This window comes from Arvicola amphibius, chromosome 6 (assembly GCF_903992535.2).
Source record: "Arvicola amphibius chromosome 6, mArvAmp1.2, whole genome shotgun sequence".
Taxonomy (NCBI): domain Eukaryota; kingdom Metazoa; phylum Chordata; class Mammalia; order Rodentia; family Cricetidae; genus Arvicola; species Arvicola amphibius.
This window is the reverse complement of record NC_052052.2, coordinates 132,341,189-132,368,462: the sequence shown is the minus strand read 5'-3', so window position 1 is coordinate 132,368,462 and position 27,274 is coordinate 132,341,189. Positions and strand designations below refer to the sequence as shown.

General features: G+C 42.7%; 2 protein-coding genes across 2 annotated transcripts in view; both read left to right on the top strand.

Moving 5' to 3' along the window:
* LOC119816685 (serpin B6-like) overlaps window positions 1-27,274 on the top strand; it is a 120,992-nt gene that overhangs the window by 65,826 nt on the left and 27,892 nt on the right. The gene's annotated exons all lie outside the window — the stretch shown is intronic.
* On the top strand, window positions 519-13,450 carry LOC119816684 (serpin B6). Its single transcript, XM_038333544.2, has 6 exons — window positions 519-713; window positions 2,855-3,007; window positions 5,558-5,675; window positions 9,057-9,199; window positions 12,479-12,634; window positions 12,934-13,450. The coding sequence occupies exons 1-6, from the start codon at window positions 549-551 to the stop codon at window positions 13,333-13,335; spliced, it is 1,137 nt and encodes a 378-aa protein (XP_038189472.1). The 5' UTR covers window positions 519-548; the 3' UTR covers window positions 13,336-13,450.

Below are 27,274 nucleotides of genomic sequence, written 5' to 3'. Positions count from 1 at the left end.
ATCCTTACTGCAAAGTCTCTTCCAGGGTGAAGACACTTTCCCAGGTTGCAGGGTTTGGAACCTGGGTGTCTTTGGGTTCTTTGATCAGCTGACTACAGCTGTAGCTGTAAAGCTGTGCTGTGTATTCTGTTCTCATCACTAAAACTGGGTACCTTCTCTTTCCTGCAGCCTGTTACTTCCCTTTCCCATGCTCTGAGCTCCCAGCATCAGGGGAGCTGATGGGAAATCATAGAACTGTTGTACCATCTAACTGGGGAAAAAGAATTTGACAGCTGCATTCAGATCAAGTCAGAGCTGCCAGGCCCTGCTTCTAGAGCTGCCTGCTCCCAGGCTGCACTGCTGCATTTGGGGACATCCTGGCTGGTGGGTCAGGCACTGACCCGAGTTAGCCCAGCAGGACGGTATCACTTCCTGCAAGTCCCTTTACTTTCCAGGTGGGCATTTCCCCTTTGTTCACGGAGCCCCAGCATCTCTGTGTGAATGAGAGTGAAGATTCAGCCCGTATGTATGTGATACTGATTTCAATTCCTCATTCCAGGCTGGCTATCATGGATCTTCTTCGGGAAGCCAACGGCACCTTTGCCTTAAACCTTTTGAAAATCCTGGGTGAAGACAGCTTGAAAAATCTGTTTTTCTCACCCATGAGCATCTCCTCAGCCCTGGCCATGGTCTTCATGGGGGCAAAGGGAAATACTGCAAGCCAGATGGTTCAGGTAAGCGGCACCATTTCTCAGCAGCTAAATACTACGAACTGTCAGTCGAGCTGGTCCTCCACATTCTCAGTCTCAAGAAAAAATCCATCTTGAGGAGCAAATGGAATGAAATGGCTGAGGGCCATGGTTGGAGACTTGAGAGGAAGGAGGCATCTATACCTGTTAGGGCCCTATCACTGACTCCTCGGTGCTCACAGTATGGAAGTGAGGGTTAGCTTGAGTAAAACACCAAAGGGTGGCACCAGGGTCCTCTGTGATGCCACTGTTTTCTCTCTGGCCCTAATGAATTTTAGCTTTTTCACAGGTAAGGAATTCTCGAGTGGGTCAGCCTTGACTGGAAGGCCAGGGTCATGTCCATTAGGGCTCCTCTTGGACCGAGTGCTTTAGCTACAGAGGTTTCTGAACTAGAGACAGGCTGTCCTGGCATTCGAGGAGGAGACTACCTTGGGCTATGACTTTGCTTTCTGGATTAATTCTTTGCAGCACCTTTTTGTTTTTACAACACATACTGTGTTGTTGTTTTCTCAGCCTGAAGAGAGTTAGGGCATACAGACTTGCCTTCAGTTTACACTCTCCCCTTCTCTTTTAATTCCAAGCTATTACAGCCACTGTAGGCAGTTTACCTGTTTCCTCTGGGAGCAGCTGAAGTCATTTGCATAGCGTTTTCAGAGGCTTCGAAGGTCTATGGAATTGTAACTGTCTGGCACCCAGGTGCTCACTGTTGGCTGGGGTCTTGCTTCTCTTTCAAGCTGCTGTACTTGGTGCAGTTACTCCAGAATGTTCCAGGTGGCCTCCTGCAGGATGACTTGGATTTCCTTCCACCATGGTGCCTGGAAATAAGATTATAAATGTGGCAGCTGCCAGGCCTTTTAAACCCAGGCCTAGAACAGGGTCCCTCTCCTACATTCTGTTGGGCAGACACTGCTGGGTCCAGTCCAGACTCTAGAGCAGGGAGGACACAGCGTGATCTGAGGTCAGAACTGGCTGCACTTGAGTTTTAGCAGGTCTGGCTGGTAGCCGTGCTTGAAGCCAGAGCACAGTTAGTGGACATGAAGAGCTGGGCTTGTGAAGGGCCGTAATGTGTCTGCTCAGACCAGGGCTGACACAGTTCAGGGGAGGATCCTAGAGAGGGAACAGTCTAGGTACTTTTTTTTTAATTTGTGAGTTTGCTTTTTTATTTTTCTTTATTATTATTATTATTATTATTATTATTATTATTATCATCAGAAACTCCTATTACCCAGGTTAGCCTCCAGCTCTATATGTAGTGGAAGATGACATTGAACTTCTGGCCCTTCTGTTTCTACGTCCCCTCCCAAGGGCTGAGATTATAGGCATATACAACTTTGCATGGACAAAAAGGGTTGTTTTGTTTTAAATCATTTGCCAGTATCAAAGTTCATAAAATAAGCACTTGTGAGAACCAAAACTTTGTCAAAGAGAGTACAGAGAAAGTTAGTATTAACTAGTGGAAAGATAAGGAAGGATACTTTGGAAATGTGAAATCAAAGTTCTTGGGTGGAGTAGATTTTTACCTGTAAACACTTTGTCTAGTAAAGTCACTAATCAGTAATAGAATAAAAATTAAAATATTAATGAAAGCCAGAGATTGGAAATGCCGGCATGCTTAAAGAAATGCTGCTACTGCTAGTTGGGCTGCATGGTACCTTTCTGAAATCCTAGTACTTGAGAAATTAGAAGCAGGAGGATTGGGAATTTAGGGTTAGCCTCAGCTATATAGTGAGTTTGAGGCCAGCCTGGGAAACATGAGACCTTGTCTTAGAACAAACAAGTCTGTTGGTCAATGATGGGTTTAGGAGTGCCTCTCTCAGTCCCATGGGGATGTGCCTTTGGGAGCTCAAGGGCATCATCCGAAGTGATGGCTGAACACTTTGACAGCGACCTTCATGCTCACTTTTTCTTTTGTCCCTTTCCAATTCACAATCTATGTTGCTCCCAGATCTTACTTCCTAAGACACAGTTTTGATCCTATTACTCCTTCAATTTAGGTACTTTCTTCTCTGATTGCGTGGTTCTTTGAGTGGCAGGAAGGATCTATAAGATTTTGAGGATGGGTTTAGTGTTGACTCATTCCCTATAGCTGGGCCTGCTGAAGCTGTGTTTTAATCTGTTGATTTCAGGCACTCTCTTTGGAGAAATGCAGCAGCAATGGCGATGGAGATGTCCACCAGGGCTTCCAGTCACTTCTCACCGAAGTGAACAAGTCTGGCACACAGTACTTGCTCAAAACAGCCAATAAGCTCTTCGGAGAGAAGACTTGTGACCTTCTAGCAGTAAGTATCATGTGGTACGCAGGTCCTCAGAAGCTAAGGATTCACCCTACTACCTTGTCCACTAATGTGGTTCTGTGTTTGTTTACATGCTTTGGAATGACATGTGAGTATATTCTTACTGTACAGACTGTCTCAGCAGGAGCCGTCCTCTCCCTCTGCCCCTTCACAAATAAGAGATTTTCATATAGGGTGATGTGTGTGTTCTGCACATACAGAAATTTAGTTGGTGAGAATTTTCTTATGTGTATATATATTTTTTTGTTTTTGTTTTTGTTTTTTTCGAGACAGGGTTTCCCCATAGTTTCTAGAGCCTGTCCTGGAACTAGCTCTTGTAGACCAGGCTGACCTCGAACTCAGAGATCCGCCTGCCTCTGCCTCCCGAGTGCTGGGATTAAAGGCGTGCGCCACCACCGCCCGGCTTATGTGTATATTTTTATGTGTCTTTTCTTTCCTTCTCCGAATCTCAGTATCGAGTCACTTTGTTTCAGTATTTTTACTGTTATTGTTGGTGTGAGAGGTAGCACCCAGGGTCTCCAGATATCTAAGCCCCAGCTCTCCCACTGACCCACAGCCCAGGCAGTGCTCAGCATTATTGTTCATCATCGGATAGTCCTGAGTGTAGATATCTGGTGACACAGTGAGCCATCACCAACAGTGAGTTACTGAATGCGCTTTCATGTCCATGAGCAGGTGTTAGCATCAGATACAGTTGTAGAGAGAAGATGTATTGCTCATTGCTCTCCCAAATGGCCAGAGATACTAGCAGAGTGTTCCTTTCTATTCCTGTCAGGGGCTTGTACAACTTTAGTCTTTCAAATTTTGATCTTGAGATTGGAAACTTTTATTATTTTTTTACATACTCAAGTTCAGCACCACTAAATCTAAAAAAATCAGAAACCTGAAAATTCCTGAGTGGAACTCAGGTCCTATTTCTAGTTGCTCACAAACTTCTGTAATTACAGCTGTGAGAAATCTTAAGCTCTTTTTGGGCCTTGGAGAACAGAGGTACACATGGTACACTGATATACATGTAGGCATAGTACTCATACACACACACACACACACACACACACATTTTAAATAATAAAATAATTATCCAGAACTATTGGTGATCCTTGAGGTATAGCCACTGCTATCTTCTCATTTACAGTGGTTGAGGAAGTGTAGAGAACTAGCTCTGCTAAGGCCACACAGCTGCTACCCAGACTGTGCTGTTGAAATCCTCTATCATAATTCTGTTTCCTCAGGTTCTGGAGAGAGAGCTCTTTTGGTAAACAAAATGACTGGTATGAAAGCATGAAGACCCAAGTTTAGCTCCTCAGCACCCACATAGAAACCCAACATGAAGTTTCATGTCTGCCACCTTAGTACTGCGGGATAAAAAGAGGGGTGGATTCCTGGAGGGTACTGGGCAGCCTGGCCAGCAGCATTGCGAGCTCCAGGTTCAGTGAGAGGCTGTCTCAGAAAATAAGGTACAGAGAGAGCTCTTGAGAAAGAAACTTCAGGTCACTTTCTAACTGAGACTTCACAACACTTGCACACATATGTGCTTGTATCCAGACATACACATGTGGGCATGGATTTATGTGTACACACATAAATACACAAATGAAAAATAAAAACAGTTCTCTCAAAGAGGGATTAAATATGTAGTCAAGAGACGAGTTGTTTCATAGAAATATTAAGAAGTCATTCCATATACACTGTCAGCACAGAGGGAGTCTCAGCCCATTTACACTGCATGCAGTTCTCTGTTGCAACAACATGGCAGAGTGTGGTGTCATCAACGCCATTGCCATTTTACAGAACATTTCAGCAAATGGCTCGAACTTCTGTTTGTCTTCTGGTTCTGGTGACTGGTTCCCTTTAAGACCTTGTGCTTGCCAGGCTGGTCCTCCACTTCCGGGTTGCACCACTGAACCCCATCCCAACATGCACTGTGTTTTGTGAATTGCTCACTCCCTGAAAATGACCTTCCTGAGATGGTGACTAGGGTCACATAGCTATTCAAATTCCATATCATGAAGTAAAATAAATTAAAATGAAACATTCAGTTTTATAGCTTCCATGGCCATTCCCTGGTGTTCTGAGGCTTTAGGTGACACTATTTCGAATGATGCACTTTTGTATTTCTGTTAACACGGAAAACTGCGGTAGAAGGTCCAGCCTGTGCACAGTGCAGAGATGCTGTAGCTCTCGTGGGGTTAAGCCTCACTCTGCCCTTGTGGTGCTCTATGAGAGTGACAGCCGCATAAGTACTGCATCTGAGCAAGTCCCGGTTACCTCCTGGAGCCTCAGCTACAGGATCCAGCTGTTCATCATGCTTTTCAGTGGTACTCGGTCCACCAACCACCATCTTACCTCATTAATAAACTGTGGTTAAAGGAAGCTGGATGCAGGAAGGCTGGATTTTATATTCCTCCCACGTATTCATTTGCAAGTCACATCTGTACATCATAAAAATTTGCTTTTCTGCTTTTGTGCATCAAGGATGGAGACTGTCGGTGCTGATCACTTTCGTGGCTGTGTAATCGTGTTGCTCTGTCTCAGTCTTTTAAAGATTCCTGCCGCAAGTTCTACGAAGCAGAGATGGAAGAGCTGGACTTTAAGGGTGATACTGAGCAGTCCCGACAGCACATCAACACCTGGGTGGCCAAAAAGACAGAAGGTGAACACAGAGTTGTTCTGTTCTGTTTGTTTTCAGAGCTGGGACTTGAATCCAGGGTCCTGAGCATGCTGAGCAGGACCTGGGCCCCTGAACTACAGCCAGGTCCCTGTTAAGCAGTTAGCCTCCTTTTGAAAGGTGTGTGTTTGATTGTGTGTTTATTAAGTGTTGTGTTCATCTGTCTGCACCTGCAGTCAGGACAACTCACGGGAATTGGTTTTCTCTTTCTACTTCTGGGTCCTAGGGATTCTACTCAGTTCCTTAGGGTTGTTAGCAGGCACCTTTACCTGCCAGGCCAACTCTCTGTTTCTAGCCTATTTTTTATTTGTTTATTTGAGACAGGGTCTTACTGTGTAGACCAAACTGGCTTCATACTCAGAGATCCACCTCCCTTTGCCTCTCCAGTGCTAGGATTAAAGGAATGCATCATCATTCCTGGCTTTGCAGTCTATTGTTGACAGTCATATTGTTCATGCCTTCACAAGGGCTTCACATGTAAACAATGATGGCCTTTGGTCTTTAAATCAGGACTTCTTTTTGAATGCCTGGGAATTGAAACCAAGGTCTTGCGTATGCTAGGCAAAGTACTCTAACATTGATCTGCATCTTCAACCCTAAATCACATATCAGAACTCTTTTTCTGTTTTTTCCTTTCTTTCGGGACATGGTTTCTCCCTGTAGCCCTGGCTTCCTGAAACTCACTCTGTAGACCAGGCTGGGCTTGAACTCAGGGATCCTCTTGTCTCTGCCTCCTGAGTACTGGGATTAAAGGTGTGCACTACCATGCCCAACTCCTAAATTGGAGGTCTTAAACCACCCATCACAACTCCTTTTGGCCTGAGAAATTTTTATGTAACTTTGTACAGTGTATAAAACAGGTATACATTTAGATAATAAATCTATAGAAATATGTTTTAAAATAGTTGTGATGTACATATATTTTGTTATAATTAAAGATGAAGCAAAAATCACATACCAATGAGGTAGAAGAGTTTACCTTCATAACACAATCCAAAGATATAATGAATTAAAGCTTATAAAATGTCTTTATTTGTATGTGTACATGCCTACAAACATTTATATGCATCTTATGCCTGCAGGTGCTTGCAGAGGCCAGAGAGTGCCAAGTCCTCTGAAATTGGAGTTACAGGCAGTTGTGAGCCACCTGATGTGGGTGCTATATGAAATTTTACCATCCAATTATTTCTTCATCTCCCAAAAAATGTAATAATTTGATTCTTACACAATGAGAATGAGTACAAGAAGAGTGAAAGTCTATCTTTCCTAATGAAGCTATTCTGTCTTTATATGAGTAGAAAACTTTTGTGTAGACCACAAACACTGTATTCCTAACATTATTTTAAATAAGAGCTCAGATACTTTATGCAGTGTTTGATGGCATTGCATTCTATAGGATAACACAATGCCATGCACCGTACAAAATGCTTATGTGTGCTCATAACCAAGGCCACAGTGAAGTGGTATGAAGCAAGATGGGAATTACTGCCATGAGCACCTTGGGTTCAACATGTATTTGAGTATTTTGGCTGTTGCTTGTTCAGAAAGCTGTACCTGTTGGCAGTTTTTCCCCCTAGCCCACAGTCAGGCAGTAAGATCATGTCTAACACTTTGCATAGCTTTTTCCTGTTCCTTAATATTTAAAAGACAGAGTGGCTCACTCTGTAGCACTGGTGACTTACAGCCTACTGTATAGATTAGGTTGGCTTCAAACTCAACCTGGCTCCCAGTGATGGGACTAAATATGTTACTCCACCTGACTTTCCCTTGCTCTTAACAGTGACTCTGTGATGTCTCCCAATAATTGATACACCTCTTGGAAAACCTACCAACCTGCAGTCTCTCCGATCCTCGCTTCCTCCCTCCAACCGTCCCTCCCTCTGTTTCTTATTTTTTTTTCAAAGGTTTTTACAAAGAACACAGAATGCTTTCATTCTAGGTCTGTAGCTCTTTCTTGTCTGGGGGTGATGCTTCCTTCTGTAGTTATGTAGCATGGCTGTAGGTGCTGGGCTAAACCCCCATTTACCTGTGTTTGTAGATTAAAAGGTCTTTTTTATTTTTGTTTTTTCGAGACAGGTTTTCTCTGTAACAGTCCTCACTGTCCTTGAACTCGCTTTGTAGACCAGGCTGGCCTTGAACTCATTGAGATCTGCCTGCCTCTGCCTCTCAATTGCTGGGATTAAAGGCATGTACCCCCACTGCCAAGCATAAGGTCCATTTTATAACTGCTATTCTACTTTCAATTTATTTTTAAGCTAATACATAGATATGCATGTTGACAAGATTCTATATAATTTTTAATATGCATTCTCTAATGTTCAGATCAAGATAAATATATCTATTCAAATATTTTTAAAATTTGAATTTGTAACCAGTCTATGTTGAAACAGTCTAAAGTTCCTCTCTTAAAATTGTAGGCACAAATTGTGTCTTTCCAGCTCAAGTGTTGCTTTAAATTCTAACTGCCTGTCCAGCATTAACTTTATGTGTTTATTTCAGTGATGAAGTTTTTCTTACCAGAACCTTTTGGGCTTATTTTTTTCTGAAATTTTTTTTTAAGGAGTTTGACTTTGATGCTAGAGAGGTGGCTCAGCAGTTAAATGTCTTTGAACTGGAGAGGTGGCTCAGCAGTTAAGAACCCAGACTGCTTTTGCAGAGGTGCTGAATCGGTTTCCGGCATCTATACTAACTTCTTATAATTTCAGTTCCAGGGGATCTAACACTTTTGGCCTCTATGGACATCAACATGCCTGTCACACACACACACACACACACACACACACACACACACACACACACACACGTTAATAAACTAAATCTTCAGGAGCAAAAATGATGTCTTGTTGATGCCAGGGTTGTTGCTTTAAGTACAAATGTCCTGCTATTTTGAGAGAAAGTGAAATTTTTTATCCATGCTCCTGACCAGAGCAGGAGGTGGTGCCCTTTGCGTGTGTCAGCCAACGCTGTTAGCTCACTGGGTCTTGTCTTCGCCATTGTTTTACTCCTGTGAAGAGACACCATGACTAAAGCAATCCTTATAAATTGGTTTGCTTACAGTCTTAGAAGGGTTAGTTTATGGTCATCACGGCAGGGAACCGGCAGGCCTGGTGCTGGAGCAGTGACAGCTTACATCCTGATCCACAGACAGCAGGCAGAGAGAGAAACTGGGCCTGCTGTGGGCTCTTGAAATCTGAAAGACCACCCCAGCCACATACCTTCCCCAACAAGGCCAAACTTTCTAATCCTTTCCAAATAATTGCATTAACTGGGACCAAGCATTCAAATATATGAGCTTATGGAAACCATTCTCAACCAACTGCCATGTTTTTTAATTCTTTTTTTTTTTTTTTAAATTCTTTCTTTCAGATAAAATCCAAGAGTTGCTGTCTCCAGGTGCGGTGAATTCAGACACTCTGCTGGTCCTTGTAAATGCCATCTACTTTAAAGGAAACTGGGAGAAACAGTTTAACAAAGAGGACACCCGGGAGATGCCTTTCAAAGTCACCAAGGTAAACACAGACAGTAACAGAGGAGACTCCTGGAAGGTCCTCTGTTCACATTGGCTTCTGAAACACAAGGAGGCTGCTTTCTGTAGCCCATGCCCCTCATGTCTCTGGGCAGCTCTGCAGCTAGAACTCCCTCTCTCATCTTTGAGGCCTTTCTCTTCCCCTTTCCTTCTGGCTGTTGTCACTGGTGCCCGCAGTCTACATGGCCCTGCTTCTGCCACTGGTCATGGTGTCACTGGCAGCTGCTGAGGCCAAACCTGATGTCAGAGCTCTGCCGTGTACTTGAAACAGTCTGTCATATGGCTCTGGAGATGGGAAGGTCTGAACTCCAGATGTCCCTGAAAGCAGCGCATTCCTGGAGATCCCTTCAGTGGTGTGCAGTCCTTTCTTTTCCGTGTCTTCCTAGAAGTGCTGTCTCGTGTCTTCTCCCTCCTTCAGAGGACCACAACTGCAGCTGGTGCCACAAAACATTGCAGTGGGAAAATTACCATTCTCACCCTGCTGGGAAAACAGCAGAGGGCAGACACCTGTCTAATGAATGCCTGGCTCGTGGTCGGTGCTCAGTAAACACTTAAGCAGTGTGTGAAATTCAGTTTTGGTTTATGGTAGAAGCACAGATTTTTGCCTATAGACAATCACACAAAGGATGTTTATATGGGATAGACTCTACATTCAACCTCTTCCTGGTTGGAGTATGTTATTTGCTGGTTCCCCCCCCCCTTTTTTGTAACCATATCTAGTCAGTCTCTTTCTCTGTCTCTGTCTCTCTGTCTCTCTGTCTCTCTGTCTCTCTCTCTCTCTCTCTCTCTCTCTGTGTGTGTGTGTGTGTGTGTCTCACTGCACACACTGCTAGACTGACAAAACAAATTAATTACATCACATTTTGGATCATTAACCAGACCGTAGATCTTCCAGACAAACTTGGTATTGTACCTCTAGTTTTTCAGGAAATGCATTATATTTCAAGATTTATTCTTTAAAAAACTGTTCTTTTTTCCCCCTGATTAAAGTACTACTGTCTTTGGAATCAGTCATTGACAAAATGTACATTAGAACTCCCTTCAGCTGCAAGCAAGAGAAACCCTTGATGACTATAGTTGACAGCACACAGATTCATCATTCACCTGAAAGGCAGGAAATGGGTGGAGCCTAGGGCTTCCTGCTCTGGGTGATGCTCTTGGGAACTGACTCTCCTTTTCTGCTCTACCACCGTTATCATGGGACCTTTGTCCTCATGCTCACACCAGGACTTTGACCTGATGCAGCAGTCCATGGGGAAGGACATAGGGCTGAGAGTAAGAAGCCTTTTTCTGAGACCTTTCCCATTCTTTTTATTTTTTAATTGATTTTTTATTGAGCTCTACATTTTTCTCCTTCCCTCCCTGCCTCTCCACTCCCCTTCAACCCTCTCCCAAGGTCCCCATGCTCCCAATTTATTCAGGAGATCTTGTCCTTTTTCTACTACCCAAGTAGATTAGGTCTATGTTTGTTTCTCTTAGTGTCCTCATTGTGGTCTAAGTTCTCTGGGATTGTGATTTGTGGGCTGGTTTTCTTTGCTTTATGTTTAAAAACCACTTATGAGTGAATACATGTGATAATTGTCTTTCTGGGTCTGGATTACTTCACTCAAAATGATGTTTTCTAGCTCCATCCATTTGCCTGCAAAATTCAAGATATCATTATTTTTTTTCTGCCGTGTAGTATTCCATTGTGTAAATGTACTACATTTTTCTTATCCATTCTTTGGTCAGGGGGCATTCATATAGAGGAGGTGGCAAAATCCTGTACTTGGGTGTGGTTTCAGTGGAGAGCTACTGAGGAACTTCACTGAGAAGATGGTGTATGAGCAGACAGCAGGGCATATGAGGAAGGTTCCAGGTTTGAGACCAGTTCACTGGGCAGAAAGGGGCTTAATCTAGTTAACCTCAGTACTATAAATAGTCCAGTGATTTAGTGGATGAAAGAAGAGAGAGTGGAGCAGAATAGTAAGCAGTGTGTGCTCTTTTCTCTAGTCAGGGCTGTTTTAAGGACTTTCATTTACTATTGTTCCTGCTAGAGTGGTACACAGTAGTGTGGCTCACTTGCATTGTGCTAGGACCTATGGCCGCTGTGCTGGGATCAGTAACAAAGAGGTCATCACTGTATCCCAGGGTTATGCTTATTCAGGTGGAGGTTTAAAAACAAAGTCAGATTTTGGTTATATTTACAAGGGACAGTCAACAAAGGAATACCAACATGCAGGAGTCAAAACGTGTATAAAATATATTTCTGAGTTTAGGGAGAAGTCCTGGCTGGAACAGTGAATTTGGGAATTTTGTTCAAAGTGATGAGAATGAATGAGACCCCAAGAGAAAAGAATGTTGGCCCAGGACATCACAGGTGTTTAGAGAGTGGGCCGGTCAGCTTTCTGACACTAAAGTGTGGAGTTGGCCAACTCAATAAGAGACAGGGCTTACTTGACTCAGTGTTAGAAGTTTAAGTCTGTGATGAGATGAACCCATTGTTTTGGGGCCTGTTTTGAAAGTGCTGGAATGGGATTCTAGGAGCAGGTGCTGGAGTAAAATGGCTCACTCCAAGGTTAGGAAGTGAGAAAAAGGAAAAAGTCCAGGATCCCACAATTCCTTTCAAGGGCACATCCTAATGACATAAACACCTCCCTCCATGCCCACCTCTTAGGAGATTCTACTCCTATGCCAGGCATGATTGTGCATACCTTTAATCAATACTTGGGAGGCAGAAGCAGGTAGCTCTCTGACTTCAAGGCCAGCTGACCTGTGTAGCAATTTTAGGCCAACTAGGACTACATAGTGAGACTTTGTCTCAAACAAACAGAATTCTATCTCCTCTCAGTCTAGCACACCTGAGGACCAAGCCTTGAAGAAGGGGCTTTGGGGGACATGTAAGGTCTAAGCAAGTGTTTGAGAGGCTGATAAAGTACTACAGAAGTCAGTTTAAGTAAATGTACCTAAGGCAGGAGAGATGGCTGGTCAATTAGAAACACATGTTCTTGAAGAGAATCAGAGTTCGAATCCAGTACCATACTGGTGTCTCATAACCATCCATCACTCCAGTTCCAGGGGGATTTGACACCCTCTTCTGAAATACGCAGGCACTAAATGCACGTAGTCAGGTGGTACACATACATACATTCAGGCTGGACACTCATATATTTATAATATAATAAAAAGGCAAGTATTCCTGTTGCAGTGTCTTCCTTGATTGAATCTGCCCCATGTGTTACTTGTGTCTCCTTTCAACTTAATATTTGTCTCTCCTTCACAGAATGAGGAGAAACCTGTGCAAATGATGTTTAAGAAGTCTACCTTCAAAACAACCTATATTGGAGATATATTCACCAAGATTCTGTTGCTTCCCTATGCTGGCAATGAGCTGAACATGATCATCATGCTTCCAGATGAGCATGTTGAACTGAAAACGGTAAGGATCATGAGACCTTGATGGAACTGTGAGGGAGAAAGAGTGGCATTTGTGTTTCTGCAGGGGTGACTCTCCTTGGCTCCCATGACCATGTTTTTATCTTCCATTCATTTGTGAGGCTGGGGTGGAACCCAGAGCCTGGAGCCTGCTTGACAAACACTCACCACTGAGCTGAACCCTACCCCTCCTAGCTACTATATTAACTTAAAGCCACACATCCCTGGGCAGTGTAGAGCTTCCCCATCGTCTCAAGTGCCCCGGGTGACAACATTGTCCTAAAGTGTCCAACTCTCTTCTAGGTGGAAAAGGAAATAACTTATGAGAATTTCATAGAGTGGACGAGGCTGGACATGATGGATGAAGAAGAGGTGGAGGTTTTCCTCCCACGGTTTAAACTGGAGGAGAATTATGACATGAAGGACTTCCTGTGCAAGCTGGGCATGACTGATGCCTTTGAGGACAGGGCAGACTTTTCTGGAATATCTTCCAAGCAAGGCTTGTCTCTGTCCAAGGTTGTACATAAGTCCTTTGTGGAGGTCAATGAGGAGGGCACAGAGGCTGCGGCTGCTACAGCTGCCATCATGATGTTGAGGTGTGCCAGGATCACCCCCCGTTTCTGTGCCAACCGCCCCTTCCTTTTCTTCATTCAGCATGTTAAGACCAATGGGATTCTGTTCTGTGGTCGGTTCTCCTCTCCCTGAGGATAAGGTGTTCCTGTCAAGTCTTTTATCCTTTCTCCATGGTTTGCCTGTGACCTAAGTGACCTTATCCATAAGTGCAATGACAATTTTGAAATAAAGTGCATTCTACATCCCAGGGATTTTTCTATGAACTGCGTTTCTGGGGGTTGTGATGTTGCTAGCTACAGAGCTCATCCTGCTGGAGGATGCTGTGGCTGCCAGCACAGGCAGCTCTGTGTCCCCTGTGACATGAGAAGAGAAACAGTGCTTCTTTTGGTAGTGTTGGATTCTTACTCCACTTAAGTATAAAAAAAAAAGCCACTGAAGCCAGTGAGATGAAGCTCTGAGGAGTGGGCAGCAGGGACGCGCCTCAGACAGTCTCTGTGTATAAATGTGTGCCAAATTTGTGTACACCAGATAGGTGGGGTAAGGAGGGACTCAGCCCAGTGAGAAAAGCTCATTTCCTCATATATCTGTTAGCCCTGTCATATGGTATGACACCTATACATCTTTAGATTTATCTGTCCACTTTCCAAGGGGTTGGAAATATTAGACCATTCAAAGGAATATAGTTGAGTACAGCTGCATGGATGAACTCCAGGTGACTTTCTAAGTGACAAGTATTACAAATACAAAAGTGACAGGTTTCTGTTGTTGTACTTGTCACTTGCTGGGAATAGAGTAGAAGCATTTGGCAGGAGGGGAACAATTTGAAAGGGGCATGGTCTTTGTTAAAGAGTCATGTTGGGACTCTAAGGGATGGCGGGAAGGATTTTCCATGACCTTTGTGGAGTTTTACAGCAGCCAGGATCTCTGCTGACTTCCCTGATGCTGCTCACATACTGCCAAGCTGCGGTGACAAAGTGGGTACCATTTGTGGTGACAAAGTGGGATTTAGGATTTGATATGAGGAAAGTGAGATGAAAGCTTGCTGCTTTTGTTGCTCACTCTTGGTTGGTATCCTGTTGCTATAGTAAAAATACCTGAGCCTGGAAAAGCTGAACTTGATGGTACAGACATGTTCGTCTAGCACTTGGGAGGCAGAGGTGGAAGGATCAGGTGTCAAAGTCATCTGGAGTTAACTGGAGTTTAACAACACAAAGTAAATGGACCTAGTGGACAGCTACAGAACATCCTATGCAAAAACTAAGGAAACACATTTCTCAGCAGACCATGCAATGTTCTCTACATTTTATCAAATATTAGGACACAGAGCAAGTCTCAACAAACTTAGAAAAATTGAAATAATATCTTTCAGTCTACCTGACTACAGTGGAATAAAGCTGCCTACCAATAGAAACTTCAGAAAGTACAAAAACACTTGGAGACTAAACAACACATTACTGAATAGTACTTGGGTCATGGAAGAATATAAGGAAATTAATAATTCCTAGACTTGATGAAAATGAAAACACAACCTACACAAATCTATAGGACACAAGAAACTCTTAAGATGAAAAAGTTCATTATAGCACTAAATTCTTACATCAAAAAATTTGAGAGATGTCAATAACTTAATGATGCAGCTATTATCCTTGGGAAAACAAAAACAACCTGCATCCCAAGAAAAGCATGGGAAGAGGTAATGAAATTCAGGGATAAAAATAAATGAAATAGAAACAAAAACAAAATATACAAAGAATCAAGGAAACAGTAAGATCTTCCTGCCAGGCGGTGGTGGCACATGCCTTTAATCCCAGCACTCGGGAGGCAGAGGCAGGCAGATTTCTGTGAGTTCGAGACCAGCCTGGTCTACAAGAGCTAGCTCCAGGACAGGCTCTAAAGCTGCAGAGAAACCCTGTCTTGAAAAACAAAACAAAAACAAAACAAAACAAAAACAAGATCTTCCAAAAAATTAATAAGATTGGCAGCCTTTTAGCCAAATGATCAAAAAAAGAGAAAAGTTCTAAATGATACAATTAGGTATAAAAGGGAGACATCGCTATAGACAGTGTGGGAACCCAGAAAATCATGAGGCTATACTTAAAATTTTTTTAATCCCACCAAATTGGAAAATTTAAAGGAAGTAGATGAATTTCTAGATTTGTATTATCTACCAAAGTTAATTAAGGTTGAATAAATAATGTAAATAGACTATAACCAACAATGAGATGGGAACAGTAATGAAAATCTCCCAACTAAAGAGAGCCAGGTGAGTTCTATGTAGAAGTTTGCCAGCAATGTGTCTCAAACTGTTCCCCCAAATTGAAAAGAAAGGAACATTTCTAAATTCTCTTTACAAAGCTAGTACTATCCTGATACCAAAACCAGACAAAAACTAAAAATAGAAAAAAAAATGAAAGAAATTATAGGCCAACCTCCCTTATGAATATAGACATAAAAATTTCCAATGAAAACTTTGCTAAGAAAATTCAAGAAAACATCACAAAGATCATCCATCATAATCAGTTGGCTTCATCACAAAGATGCAGCGATGGTTCAACATACATAAAAGCAATAAACATAATATACCACATAAATAGAGTAATGGATAGAAAAATCATAATCACCTCATTAGGTGCAGTAAAGGCCTTCAACAATATCGATGAAAGCTATGAAAACTTTAGGGATATGAGGGACATTTCTCAACATAATAAAGGCAATATTCAATAAGACCAAATGCAGCATATTCTAAATGGAGAAAAAGTATTTCTAGTAACATAAGGAACAAGACTAGGATGTGCACTCCATCTCTCCATTTCTGTTCAATATTGTGCTTTAAGTCTTGGCTAGAGCACAAGACAAGTGGGTGAGATAAAGGGGATAAAATAGAAAAGGAAGACACTAAAGTATCTTATTTGAAAATGATATGATTCTATGTATGAAAGAATCATATTCTTAAAGGCTCCACAAGGAAACTACAGATGATGAACACTTTCATCAAAGTAGCAGGATACAAAATTAATGCATTAAAGTTGCCTTCTGTGTGCAAACACGTCAAGAAAGAAATCAGGGAAACAATAGCATTCACAATTGCCTTAAAAAACAGCATTCAGAAAACACTCATTCAGCAAAGGATACCATAGTTCATGTGAAGAGGCAGCCTGAATGGGAAAAAAAGCCTTTACCACTTGTATAACTGACAGTGTTAGTATCTAGAATATATGAAGAAAAGGGGGGGGGGACTAAACATCAAGAAAACAAATAGCCCAGTTAAAAACTGGGACATGAAACTAATAGAGTTCTCAAAATAAATAAATAAATAAATAAATAAATAAATAAATAAATAAATAAATAAATGTAGAAGATTGAGAATTTTATTTTTTGTCAAGACAAGGTTTCTCTGTGTATCATCCTTGACTGTCCTGGAACTAGCTGTGGTAGACCAGGCTGGCCTTGAACTCACAGACATCTGCCTGTCTCTGCCTCCCAAGTACTGGGATTAAAGCTGTGCAACCACCTCCCAGCGAGAATATTTTTGTTTGTTTGATTAAATGTTCAACATTCTTTGATATCAGGAAAGTACAAATTGAAACAGCACCGAGATGTCATCTTTCCCCAGTCAGAATGGCTAAGACCAGAAGACAAATGACACACCACTGTAGATGTGGAAAGGGGAGCACTGGTCACTGCTGATGGGAGTGCAAACTGGTACGGGCAGCATGGAGGTCAGGGTGGAGGGGCCTCACAAAGCCAGAAGTTAGCCTAGCGTATGATCTAACTATCCTGCTCCTGGACATACACCCAAAAGACTCTACCTTACTAGATAGCTACTTTCTCATCTATGCTCACTGCTGCTCTACTCACAATAGCTAGGGGATGGAAGCAGCAAGCTGTCCACCAACTGATGAGTGCATAATAAAAACGTGGTGCATTTACACAATGGGATGATATTCAGCTGTCAATAATAATGAAATGAAGAAATTTGTAGACAAACGGAATGAGAAGGAAATGATCATTCGGAGGGAGCTAACCTAAATACAGAAAAACATTGTATGTTCTCCCTTATATGTGGATTCCAAATTTGAATTTTTGGATAGGTGTATTTACATTGAAGTGCTCATGGATGCCAGGAAAGTGGTAATGGACCATGGGGTGTCCTTTAAGGTGGGGGAGGGAGATGGTGTGAAGAAGAAATGAGATATAATGACAGAGAAAGGATTGGGTGGTGTGGGGACTGGGAGGGCAGGATAGAGGAGGGGGTGTAGGGAGCAATAGCTAACATTCAAGAGTCCCACCCCAAGTGAGACGCCATTGACGATAGATGATAATGGCTACTAGGTAATATGATCCAAAAACTTCTTCTCTGCCAGGTTTTGGTAATCATTTATCCCTACTTAATTTCTGCCTTCCTTGTATCTTAGCTGCATAAGATTTCAGGTGCAATGGGGTCTCTCCGAAGAAGTGAGTTCACAACACAAGAGGTATTGGTGGTCACAAATCCTGCTCCCCACCACCTTTCCATGTCTCCTGCTCTGACATGTCCTCCCTCAGAGAGCTGCATGAGTGAGACCCTAGGTCTGCTGACAGGCTCAGTCATGAGAGCAGTGGCTGCTCTTTTGAAGGACCCAGGGGATTCAATGCTTCCTTTGACCTCTGCAGGCACCAGACAGAAATACATACAGTGAAACATCTATACACATACACATGAAATTAAATAAGAAAAGGAGAGACAGAGACTCTGGCCTGTGGGTCTAAATCCTGTCTTCTGGAGGCTCTTTCATAGACCACATTGCAATGTTCCCTGAGGCTTTTCAGGACCAAATTGATTCCTTTGCCTCATAGAACCCCCAAACTATGGTGCCCTTGATGTTCTTACAGCAGCCCCTGCTTGGAGTAGTATGCTCATGTCAGTCAACAAAATGCAGGTAAAAACTTAGTATGCTTTAACAGGGTGTGGTAATGCCACACACAAGAAATGGGCCTGACTCATGCAGAAGAGTTCTGGCCTCTCCTTATCTAATAACCCTAAACAAAAGTTGTCCTCTTTATTTATTTATTGAACAGCTCAGCAAATGTGGTAATAAAAAGTACTGAGGAACTTTTGCCTCACAAGGGGATTTGGTTTTGGCCCTGTGACTCAGTATAGCACACAAAGCTACAGTTGGATGTCTATATATGGGTTGTTTTCAATATTTTATTTTATTTCATTTTTTTAAGGAGGTGTTGTTTTTAATATCTCAATGCTTTTAGTAAATGACTTATATCTGGCCATCACATTGTATAGACATACATTGTTTTTCATTGGGTACAAGCAGGTCATAAAGGAAAAATAGGAGCATGATAAATTAAGACTGCATTCATCTGAGCTTATAGGATTAATTACTCCTATAAAGTCCAAATTATAGTAAGAACGATTACAATGTTTATCTTGGATACAGGTGGAACATGCAGTGTGTAAGCAGAATACGTACATAGTATAAATGGTTGCAGAGCTCATTATTCACTTGGTTACAGGTTGGGCAAAAGTTTGATCTGTAAAGGCAAGCTTCAAACACTGTTTCTCAGGAAAACCATTTCTCTGAAATGATACAAGGGGCTGGCTCTTCTGGCCACTCTGCAGCCTGGATATCCACACTGGCATATATATTCTTTGCTTCCTTAATCTTCTAATGTGATTGGTATCTTCCAAGTTATAGGTCATTGAGGTCTGTTACCATCTGCTCCAGTGCCTGCCTCACCTCCCTGAACCCATTCATAGTGCAGCCTGTGATAACCACCCTTTCCCCTCTCCAAAATGCAACTCAAACCTTCCATGCCTCAAGGTCCTACATTCCTGTGACAGACCATTGATGTCAGTCAGGCACCCAACATCCCTTCTCAGCTCTGAAGCAGGCCCTGAAGAAAGAAGATCTTGATCTAGTGTCAGTGATTTGGCCTTGCTGATCTGTCAGGTGAAAACTGTGGAGACAAAAAGGCCCAATTAAAAGCACACCTCACCCTTGTTGAACCCGGCTGCTTCAAGCTGGATCCAGTAACTTGTGATGGCTTTTGCATCATGGGATTCTCCTAATGATCCATGGAGCCTCACCCAAGAGGCCAGGCTCAGGGAGGACAAAATGCTGCTGCAAATGTATTACATATCAGGATAGTGGTATAGACATTTCCTGTCTACTCAGAAATGACATAACACAGATGGCCCATGAACTAAGACCAGATGACTTCCTCCATGGTTACAAAACCCTTTCATCTCAGGAAGGAGATTTTCTCTGAGAATTTTCTTTTTTTTTAATTTAATACTTTTTAAATAAAAAATACCAATCCAAATTCCCACTCCCTCCCCTCTTCCCAGTCCCCTCCCACTCCCTCCACCCACCCTCCCACTCCACCTCCCTCCTATCTTAAGAGAGAGCAATGCACCCCACCCTGTGGAAAGTCCAAGGCCCTCCCTACTACATCTAGGTTGGGCAAGGTATACATTCAAAGAGAATAGGATCCCAAGAAGCCAATACATGCCGTAGAGACAAATCCCATTGTCTCTATCAGTGTTCCCTCAGTCTGTCCCAAATGTTAACCACATTCAGAGGAACTAGTTTGTTCCCATGTTCGTTTATTCCCAGTCCAGCTGGAGTTGGTGAGCTACCATTAGCTCAAGCAAACTGTCTCAGTGGATGAACCCCTGATGGTCTTAACTTCCTTGCTCATACTCTCACTCCTTCTGCTCTTCAACTGGATCTTGGGAGCTCAGTCCAGTGCTCTGATGTGGGTCTCTACCTCTGTTTCCATCTGTTGTTGGATGAAGGTTCTTTGGTGATATTTAAGATAATCATCTGTCTGACTACAGGGCAAGGACAGTTCAGACACCCTCTCCTCTATTGCTTAGGGTCTTAGCTGGGGTCATCCTGGTGGATTCCTGGGCATTTTTCTAGAGCCAGGTTTCTTGCTTACCCCATAATGGCTCCCTTAATAGGGATATCTCTTTTCTTGCTCTCATACCTGTCCTTCCATCTCAACTATCCCATTCCCTCAAGCTCTCCACAAACCTCCCCTTCTTCCCTTCTTTTTAACCCCTGCCCCTGTGCTCCCAAATTTTGCCTGATGATCTTGTCTGTTTCCAATTTCCAGATAGGTCTATATATGTTTTTCTTTGGGGTCACCTTATTATTTAGCTTCTCTAGGTTCATGAACTATAGGCTCAATGTCCTTTTTGTGTTCCTGTTTCTCCTTTAATTCTCATTCTTTATTAAGCCTCACAAAATGGTAAATAATTTTATTATTTATTATTTATCAGTGCTGCTGTCTTGCCTGTTCTGAGGCAATTTCTCCATTCCTGGTTCAGGAACCTGTGCTCTGAATTATTAGAGAATGGTGCTGCCATAGTGAGCTCGGTCTGCCCACATTAGTTAACCTATCCCCCAACAGACATATCCATAGGTCAACCCAATGTAGACAGTCTCTCATTGAGACTCTTTATGCAGGTTGTGTCAAGTTGAAAATTAAAGCTAGCCATCACATCAGGTTTTATGCAGTGCTGGGGATCAAACCTTGGACTTACTGTATGGAAAAAAACACTCTGTTCACTGAGATTCATTCCTAGGTAAGTTTATCTATTTAGAAATGTCTATAAAAGTGTCCTTAAGTTCAGTGAAGGGTTCAAATACAATGAAGTGACAGCCAAAAGGGAGCCTACAGTATTCTGACAGTACTTTCCATGGATACTCAATCTTTTTAAAGTTAAAATAGAAATTGATTCTGGACCTGGTGGCACAGGTTTGTTATCACAGCTATGTGGGAGGCTGAGACAGGAGGAATTCAAGTTTGTATCCAGTCTCGACTACAAACCAATTTGAAGGCTAGCCTAGGTAACTTAGTGAGACCTTGTCTGAAAAAAAAAGTAAAAAGAGGACAGGGGGTAGCTCAGTGGTAGAGGACTTGCATTCAGTATTGTAAATGTTCTAAAAGACTTTGACTGTGATGTTATATAGTTATCTCACAGGCTAAGAAATACCCCTGTCCTTGTGAAGGTCTAATATTGTGTTCAGACATGCTGGAAAACAGAAGGGAAAGTGTGTCTGTTTGGGGAGAGAGTCCAAGGAATGCTGCAGTGATAACCAGACAATAGAGCTCTGTTCTGCCCCATTGCTTTCTCCTTGAGCTCAGCAATCAGATGCCTTCCTCATGAGAGGCTGGAGTTCTCTAGTTCAGGGTAGGGTGGTGCTGTGCTTTGTCTGTTCCCAACAAAACTCATGCTGAAGTCATTCCCCTCATGTGAGGTATTTATTATAGGAGGTGGGGTATCTTTATGGAAGGATTGGGTCGTGAGAGCTTTTCTCTAACCGGGCTAATCCATTTATGTATTAATTGATTAACTGGCCATGGGCTATCTTGGATGGGCCTATTATGAAGCCCATTTTCCCTTGCTACTTGTATGTACCTTCTCTCATAGTGGCAAACCTGCATCTCTCAGGACTCTACAGATAATCTCTACCAACAAAATGACTCTCATTAAGATGCAGTCTCTCAACCATGGGCATCTCAGTCTCTAGAATCACAAGTTAAACCAATCTCTTTATTAAATATGTGGTCTGAAGTATTTAATGATAGCCAAAGAAAACAGGCCAAGACAGGTCTCAAGACTGAGAGGGGGAAGTTTTGTACCTTCCTATAAATATTCTGACATCTTCACCAAGATGAACAGTAACATCTATATCTCACGTTACCCCTGCTTTCCTTCTAGAATACCCAGGCTGACAGTTTAGAATTTAGCTTCTTTGTGTAGAATCCAAATTGGTCTTCATGAGTATTCTTTCAAGATGACCATAGGTTTCCAAGACCCATCTGTCTACAGGGTAAGCTCTAATTAAAAGCCCTGTCTCCCAGAATAGCCACCGGAGCTAGGCTGGCAGAGCATGGTGTACTTAGATATCATCAGAGACTGCCTGAAATTAGCCTCATCGCCCTCAAGCCCTGATCATCACAAGTTTATTGCCATCTTTTTTTTTGTTTTATTTTTACATACTTTGCATTTTTAACCTCAAGAACTTCATTCATAGAGCCCTCATAAAGACCTTGTGAACAAACTCTCTAGGTGTCTCCTGGGAGCACTGTCCTGGGGCTCCACATGCAGGCTGCATAGTTTCTGGTTTTGTTTTGGTTTGGTTTGGTTTTTGTTTGTTTTTAGCAATGATCTGGGATCTTGGGGACAGGCTACTGGGCAGCAGCATTCTGCCTTGGCCTGGTGGATACCTGCTCAGCTGCCTCCTCATTTACATTTTGAAATGGATCACCTTTCGATGCTGGGGTGGATAAGAAGGCAAGTTTCTTTTGCTGTGGAAAAAGAGACACAGAAGCATGTCAGGGAACCAGGGCATCCAGGAACCTGATCGTTGAGAAGTTTGCGTGCAAGTTGATTCCCAAAGAGCTGAGCATGCATGTGCCTCTCCAAGAATAGTGGTTTGGAATATTTGAGGGGGATAAAGAATTATACTGGCTTAAGTCAAAGGAAAAGTAACTGTAGAGTAGTTGGTGTGATCTGTCTACTAGTAGTAGTGGCCTGTCACTGTCACCCAGTCTTCAAGGATCTTCATAGAATGATCAGAAAATAGTGATGTTAGCATGGTTGATTTGGGGCGGAGTTTTCAGCTCTCTGAGGCCAATCGTCATCCATCTGACATCTCTGTGGTCTCAAGCGTAGTGTCAGTGTTGTCAGCAATAATGAGGTGGTGATTCAAGCCTGCAATCCCAGGGACTGGGGAGGCAGAATATCCAAAATTAAGTCCTGCCTGGAATACAGACAGATCTGTAGGTCAACCGGGCATCTTGGTGAGACCCATTCTCAAAGTGAAAAAAAGAAAGTAAGAAGCATTGAGGGTACAGCTCAGTGGTACCGCACTTTGGCAGGCGCAAGGCTTCAGGTTCAATGCAAGTTCAGAGCAGGTGGATGGACAAAAGGAAAAGAAGGAAACCAAGGTGGCGTTCAATTCCTTGAAAGTAACGGAGACAACGGTTATCCTGCTACAACCATGGCCTGCATATCACACTGAGGATGCTGTTCTGGGATGGATGTATACACTGAGCTCTTTGAGCCTCAGAATAAGATTGCTTTTGTCTCAAAGCAGGTTTGGTTCAGAGCAAGAACACTGGTGCCTCTGGACAGGATGAGAAAGAGCTAACCTCATGTTCTGGCTGCAATCTCTGTTAGGCATCCTGGTAACACCCAGTGGGGAGTCTCAGAAGGCTGACTCCTGGTGATTCATGTAACTCTTTCCTTCCTTTCATATTTGGTTTCTAACCAAACTCTGAATTCAAACGTGATGTGTGTGTGTGTGTGTGTGTGTGTGTGTGTGTGTAGGTTTTACATTCCAATTCAGGTTAATCTGAAGTGGTCTAGAACTCATTACACAGACACGACTTGTTTCAAGCTCATGACAATTTCCTGCTTCATGTTCTTACATGCTGAGATTACATCATGGGTCACCATTTTAGGTTTTCTTCCTTCTTTACAATTTAGGAACAAGTCTTTTCTTTCTGTACTCTCCATGTCTTTGTGACTGAACCTACCTCTAATACAACACATTAGGTTAGGGAAAAGTCTAAATTGAATGGTAATTAGTTGTTTAAAATAGAGACAGTACTGTCTTTAATAACAGCTAGACATACAGACTTTCACACAAACCTGTATGTAGCCACACCTTAAATTCACAGGCCTCTCATGACCCAGAGCCCTAAGGCCTGGGATTAGACACTTGGAAACACATTGCGAAACTGTTCATCTCTCAACACTAACAAACTATCCTGAACCACCAGCTTGAACCCGAGGCAGCATTCTTCTAAGAGATGTTATATAAATGGTTTCTAGATAGTCATCTACCTTTCAACACATTGACTTGGTGCTAAATTAAACCTTTCATTTTCTTGTCTCTCTATCTCTGGACTGTTTGACTCTATGAACCTTAGTAGAATCAAATCTTTTGCGATTACACTCCATGTCTTCTGTGATCAAGATCTTTATAAAATTGGCATTCTGTTTGACTTCCGCTGGAGTAAGGCAAAACCATTTTGTTCATGCTTATGGTCCTGTAAATTCTCTTATACATGCCTGATTATGTGTTTTAGAAGTGTTGTATAATCCAACGTGCTTCATAGGTGAGTCACCAGAAGTGACCGTTAGTGGTTGTTCCTTGGTGAAACTGCTATGTCACTTGACCTGAAGAGCTTGAAAGTAATATGACATGGTGATGAGGTTTTGCTATATGCCTTTTGAATAACATGTCTGCTGTTCTTGGGAAATGCCATAGTACATATAGAAACCTACACAGGCACAATTTTGTTTTTACTGGAAGCTTACACTCAGGGAGTCTACCCTTGGAACAGTCTTGGGTTTGTGCTATAGTTATGTGGCAGTTACCCATATAATCAAACTGGGTTAACCAAGCATTTGACAATCATGGTTGGCTTAGTCCATCCATAGGTTTCTACTCCTCTAAGGTTCCAGCTGACTAGACACTTAGGGTTCCACTCACTGTGCTGCGGTTTCCAGGAAGTATTGATAAGTCAGTACAAATCCACCTCCACCACTGACTTCCAGCTATAAGTGATGTTCACATTCCATCAGTTAGCCAATCCCTGAAAATCTGAATATTTCACACAGAGAAGAGGAGTGTTACCTAATGCTACAAAATGTGCAGGGTAAAGCATGCATAACCACTGAGAAGATGATTTCCTTCTTTGCTGAGGCAACAGCATAAAATAATGACTTCCTGGTTGCTGTTCTGGGATGTGTTCAGCGAACTGCACATGGATGGCAGTATGCATCTGGCATGTCTTTTGTACCCAACACTTTAAAAGGGGTTTGTCTTCATAAGCAGACCACAGCACTTGCTGGGGATAGAGCTAAGTGGCAGAGTGCACGCTTAGCATGTGAAAGACCTTGAGTTGGATACCTAGGAAGATACCATACTGGAAACATAACACAGGAAAACATACTTGGTTGAAAAAAAAATCCAAAATGCATGAATAAAGTGAACTGTATTTTCTACTCACGAACATTCCTGGTAAATCTCTCTGTCTTTCTGTCTCTCTCCTTTCTCCCTATTTGTGTGAGTGTGATATATGTATGCAATGCATATACAAGTGTCTACAGTCAGTGTTGTGTATGTGTGTCTTGTGTATGAAAGTCAGAGGAGAACGTGGGGTATCTTGCTGTGCTGAGAGCCAGTGAATCCCATTCATCCTCCCGCCTCTTTTCCATACAGTTCAGGCAGCAACAGGCATGCTCATAGTCATACGTAGGTTTGACAGTGTGCTGGGATGTTCTCAGGTCCTCACGCTGTACCCACTGAGACATCTCTCCAGTGCCCTTTCTCTCCATTCAAGACTCATTCTCTCCCTTTAGCTTTTATTGTTTCTTTGTGGGTTTCATATCATGCATCCCCAGTCCCACTTGTCTTCCCATCTTCTCACTTCTGCCCTCTGTTGTTGCAACCTCCCCCCCAAAACAAAATCTAAAAGTCAAACCAAACAACCATAACCTAAAACCAAACTAAACCAACCAAACAAAGAAAAGAAAACAAGTGAAAAAATATATGAAATAGAAGCTGTAGTGTGGCCCAGTGAATCACACAGTATATTCTTTAGTCCATATAGTTCCACTTGTAAGTGCTCATTGGAATATGTCATTGGTTTGGTTCGAGGCTTCTGGTTTCTTCTACACCTTTGATACTGGGTCCTTACTGGACTCCTCTTCGCTATCCTGTTGTTGCCTTGGAGATACCGTTTCTTTATGCATCATTGCTATGTTCAACTTCCAGTCTCTGACTGGAATTTCAGACAACTGTGTAACCACCAGACGAAGGCTTTGTTTGCTTTAATTGTGCACCACATTCTGAAGGACAAGCTGTCCCTGAACATGGAAGCTTGGGAAGTAAAGTAGCATATATTCCCAAATAAGAGGAACTGAATAGTCATAACTGCAGACACCAGCCAGCTGTGACAGAGTGAAAAAGACCTTTCCTGGAATCAGCCTTTATCCTGGCTGTCTTTATATTTCCAGTAATTTTCTAAATATTAGACAGCAGTGTATCACCGACTAGGGTGGAACAATGTCTGTGTGCTCATCTGCAGACAGGTGGAAACCCTCCCTTGTCTCCTGCTCTTCACCATCCTCTCACAGTGACGTGGCCTTCATTTATCCATGCCCACCTGCACTGATGCTACTTACATGTTTCTAGTACACCTGTCAGGGCACTACCTATAGGTGGAGCCTTAGGTTCTGAAAAGCCCCAAGGACAAGTCACTGATACCTCCTGCTCATTTTTTTTGTTCCTTTTCCTGCACCATCCAGGGTCTGCTGGGTTGAGGCTCTCCACCAGAGATAAGCACAGTTAGCACTTCATTAAATGAGGAAGAGAAGGGGGGAAAGAGGAGAAAACACAGAAGACCAGTGAGTGATGGGAAACTCACCTTTCTATTCCCCATCAGGCTCTAGAGACTGCTTTGCCAGGGTTTATGGAAATTTACTAGCATAGGGAGCTGGGTGGGAGAGGGAGATCAGCAACAGAGTGTGGGTTTGACATACAGAAGCTCTGAGGCCAGTTACTGGTGGGATGTGGTAGGGTAGATAGATTCCCATAACCCACCCACTCCTGCCCCTCAGGAAGGAAGACTGGTCCTAAATGGCATTTCTAGTGGTGCCCAATGTGGGCACAGCAGACAACTTACTACCAGGTTTTGGTCACATTAACGTCAGCATTACTTACCCGTTGGAGGACTTCAGCAACTCTGTACTTCTATCATTTCCTATTAAAAACTGGCTCCTTTTGACAATCACCATGTCTCTCATTACAAGCCCAGAAAAAAACACACCATAAAACTTGACAGATATGCATTAAGCAACCTCATGTTGACTGATCTTTCTGGAAGGATTCTGAGCATTATTATCCCACCGGATCTAGTGATATTTTCTTTCGGTAATTTACTAAATCAGAGCCCATCCTCCAGGCATCGTGGAGGTATTTCATGTGGCATGACTACTGGGTGTCTTGAAGCAGAGCTGCTGTGGTGACCTCCAGAACCTTGGCCC

Bases quoted from the DNA above. Each gene is read 5' to 3' on its own strand.
- LOC119816684 (XM_038333544.2), top strand. From the start codon at position 549: ATGGATCTTCTTCGGGAAGCCAACGGCACCTTTGCCTTAAACCTTTTG. The intron at 5,676-9,056 runs GTGAACACAGAG...TCTTTCTTTCAG, and splicing joins GGTGGCCAAAAAGACAGAAG to ATAAAATCCAAGAGTTGCTG. The intron at 9,200-12,478 runs GTAAACACAGAC...TCTCCTTCACAG, and splicing joins TGCCTTTCAAAGTCACCAAG to AATGAGGAGAAACCTGTGCA.